The sequence below is a fragment of the Sycon ciliatum genome, chromosome 11 (assembly GCF_964019385.1).
Source record: "Sycon ciliatum chromosome 11, ocSycCili1.1, whole genome shotgun sequence".
Classification (NCBI taxonomy): domain Eukaryota; kingdom Metazoa; phylum Porifera; class Calcarea; order Leucosolenida; family Sycettidae; genus Sycon; species Sycon ciliatum.
The window spans coordinates 21,608,761-21,611,515 of record NC_088653.1 but is presented as its reverse complement, the minus strand read 5'-3'; the positions used below and the strand labels follow the sequence as shown (position 1 = coordinate 21,611,515).

General features: G+C 51.1%; 1 protein-coding gene across 1 annotated transcript in view; it reads right to left on the bottom strand.

Annotated features, from left to right (window-relative positions):
• LOC135827176 (uncharacterized) overlaps positions 1–1,806 on the bottom strand; it is a 9,996-nt gene extending 8,190 nt beyond the window's left edge. Inside the window, exon 1 of the mRNA XM_065339703.1 lies at positions 1–1,806. This exon is cut by the window's left edge and continues 310 nt beyond it. Within this exon, the coding sequence (XP_065195775.1) occupies positions 1–1,806 (1,806 nt within the window).
• Positions 1,807–2,755: the final 949 nt, after the last annotated feature.

Genomic DNA, 2,755 nt, shown 5'->3' with positions numbered 1-2,755 from the left:
TACCAGCAGTGCATTGCGCCAGTCCTGGGGCACGCAACCCCCCGACCAGACAGATTGGAGTAGGTCCAGGAGGAGTGGATGGAGGACAGGCACACCAACCTTCAGCAGCTCCGGCACAATCTGTGACATACCACCAGCTTTGCCATTCTGTAGGTGTCTAATTGCCTGAGTCAGCTCATCCTCCGATGGTTGCAGTGAGAGGGAGTCCTCGACCTCACGCTGAGGGATAAGTTGGAAGACATGCGGATCGTACACACTGCAGACATTCAAGACACCCGAGAAATGCCCATGCCATGTGCCCTGCTGCTCCTGAACCGATTCGCAAAGAACTCCATCGGCATTGCGGATGGATTGGACAGACAGGGGTTGCAAGCCCCCAAAGCAGCGTTGCATGTCGCGAATGGCAGACCAGACAGCTTTGCCACTGAAACGTCCACGGTGCACCACCGCCGCTTTGTCCATCAACCAAGTTGTTTTTGCCTTCCGGATACCAGTACGAGCCCGGCCACGCGCTTCTTTGAACGCCCGGTGATCAGAGTCCCTGCCGCTTCTCAGCCATTGGCTATACAGGGTATTACGAGACTCCAGTAGAGGCTCCAATACAAGGGCATTGTCACGGAACCAATCTGGCATCCGCCGCTTGTCCCGACCAACCACCTGCTCCGCCGCGTCAACAACAGCCGACTTCACGGTACTCCACTTACAGTCCACAGACGAGGCGCGGTCATACGTGGCTAAACGAGATTCAAGACTAGCACAGTACTCAGCACGTACAGTAGCCACACGCTCAGCCTCCTCTTCACTCATGAATGGCTTCCGATTGAATTGGTGAACAGCAAACTTCCGCGGCCTGGAACGTGCATCATGATGGTACCGTTGCTGCACAACGTCAGGTAGCCGGTATTTCATGCGGACAAGACGGTGGTCTGTGCTACACTCTGCAGTGCGCATCACTTGACAGTCCATGCAACGTTTACGGTGTTGTTGGCGTACGAACACATAATCTATACAATGCCACTTCTGTGATCCAGGGTGTTGCCAGGTGTACATGTGAATGCGTTTCTTGGGAAACAGTGTGTTACATACTGTGAGCTGTTGACACGCCAAGAATGTGAGTAGTCGATGACCAGCATCGTTCACATCACCAACACCATGTGATCCATGCACTCCCTGCCACATCTCTAGTTGCTGTGGGCCAAAACCAACACGAGCGTTGAAATCCCCCAGGACGATGACGTCATCAGCAGAGTTGACATCGCTGAGAGCAGACTGGAACTGAGCAAAGAACTCTTCCTTGTCAGCATGGGGGGATCGAAACGTAGGAGCGTAACATGAAATCACTGACATCCACCCGTGCTCAAATCTCAACCTGGCCGTCACGATGCGCGACGAGACGGGCCTCCACTGGCAGCCTGCACGTTCAAATGCCTGCTTGGCCCTCCGACGCAGAACCAGCGCAACACCCTCGCCACGACGAAAATTTTCGTCAGGTACGGGGCGACCAGAGGCGAGTACAGTCGCATCGTCGATGTTGAAAGAGTCTCTCCCAAACCATTTGGTTTCCTGCAGGCCAGCCACTTCCACGTCAAACCTGGACAGCTCACGGATAACCAAGTCGATCTTTCTGTCCTCCACGACGGGCACAAAATTCAAATTTTCAAAATTCACTCGTCTCTTTGCCGTCTCGACCGGTCCGTCATTGTTGACCAGAGTGCGGACGTTCCAAGATCCAAAGGCCAATGTTCGCAGCCTTCCTCTCCTCCGCCTTCCTGACAGTACTCTCTGAGCTTCGCAGCTTGAAACCATTCGGGGGTCAGCTACACCACCGCGAATGGAGAGACGAGGACGACAACGGTCGTGACAGAAAAGAAACTGCCCTGGCGACCGCGCCGCGGAACCCTCGCCTCAGGAAATTTAGGAACACGCCAGGGGCGACTCTGGTGAACCCAGAGCCACCCCGTGGCCTAAGACTAGTAAGAAGAACGACGGAAAAACTCAGATAAATCGGAGCTACAAAAAGTGCAACCGTCCCCTTCAAACACAAGGGACACACACACACACACACACCTCGATACAGAAAATAAAATCCTCACCTCGGCGAAGAACTTGCTGAAGTAGAAAATCCAGGTCTTTTACATGTGGTTGTCATGGTCACGTATCAACACAACTGCTTTTGTTGGAAACACCTGCATGGCAACAATATCACCATCACAACATCACCATGACAAGCTGTGAATCGAGTTGTGGCCGACCGCCTTTTTCTAGCACACGGCAGACAAGTAGTGTGATACATATGAAAGCTGAACAGTACAGTCATGCGTTGAGAAAATGATTTCAATCAATTTTGACATTCTAGATGTATATGTTAGCTGCTCCCGGCTAATGAAGTCCCTTCACACCAAAACACAAAGGTTTTATGTATTGAATTATGGAAGTACAAGAGTGTAGACAAGAAGGAGAACAGGACAACGACAACTCAAGACTAGACTAGAACAGAACAGAACTGGAAACCCACTGGAGCATGCGATCTTCATGTGAGTGGCTCTCATCGCCAAGGGGAACGAACGGGAAATACGAATAGTGAGTACTTGTATGACATTGTACAGGTCGTCGAATAAATACACCTACAATGTATTACATACATATGCACTTGTGAAAAGCTGGCTGAGATTCTCATAGTAACAGTGTGTGCACTTGAACACTTTGAGCGGGTTTTAAAATGAAAAAAAACATTTTCGGTGTCAGCAACCTGCCA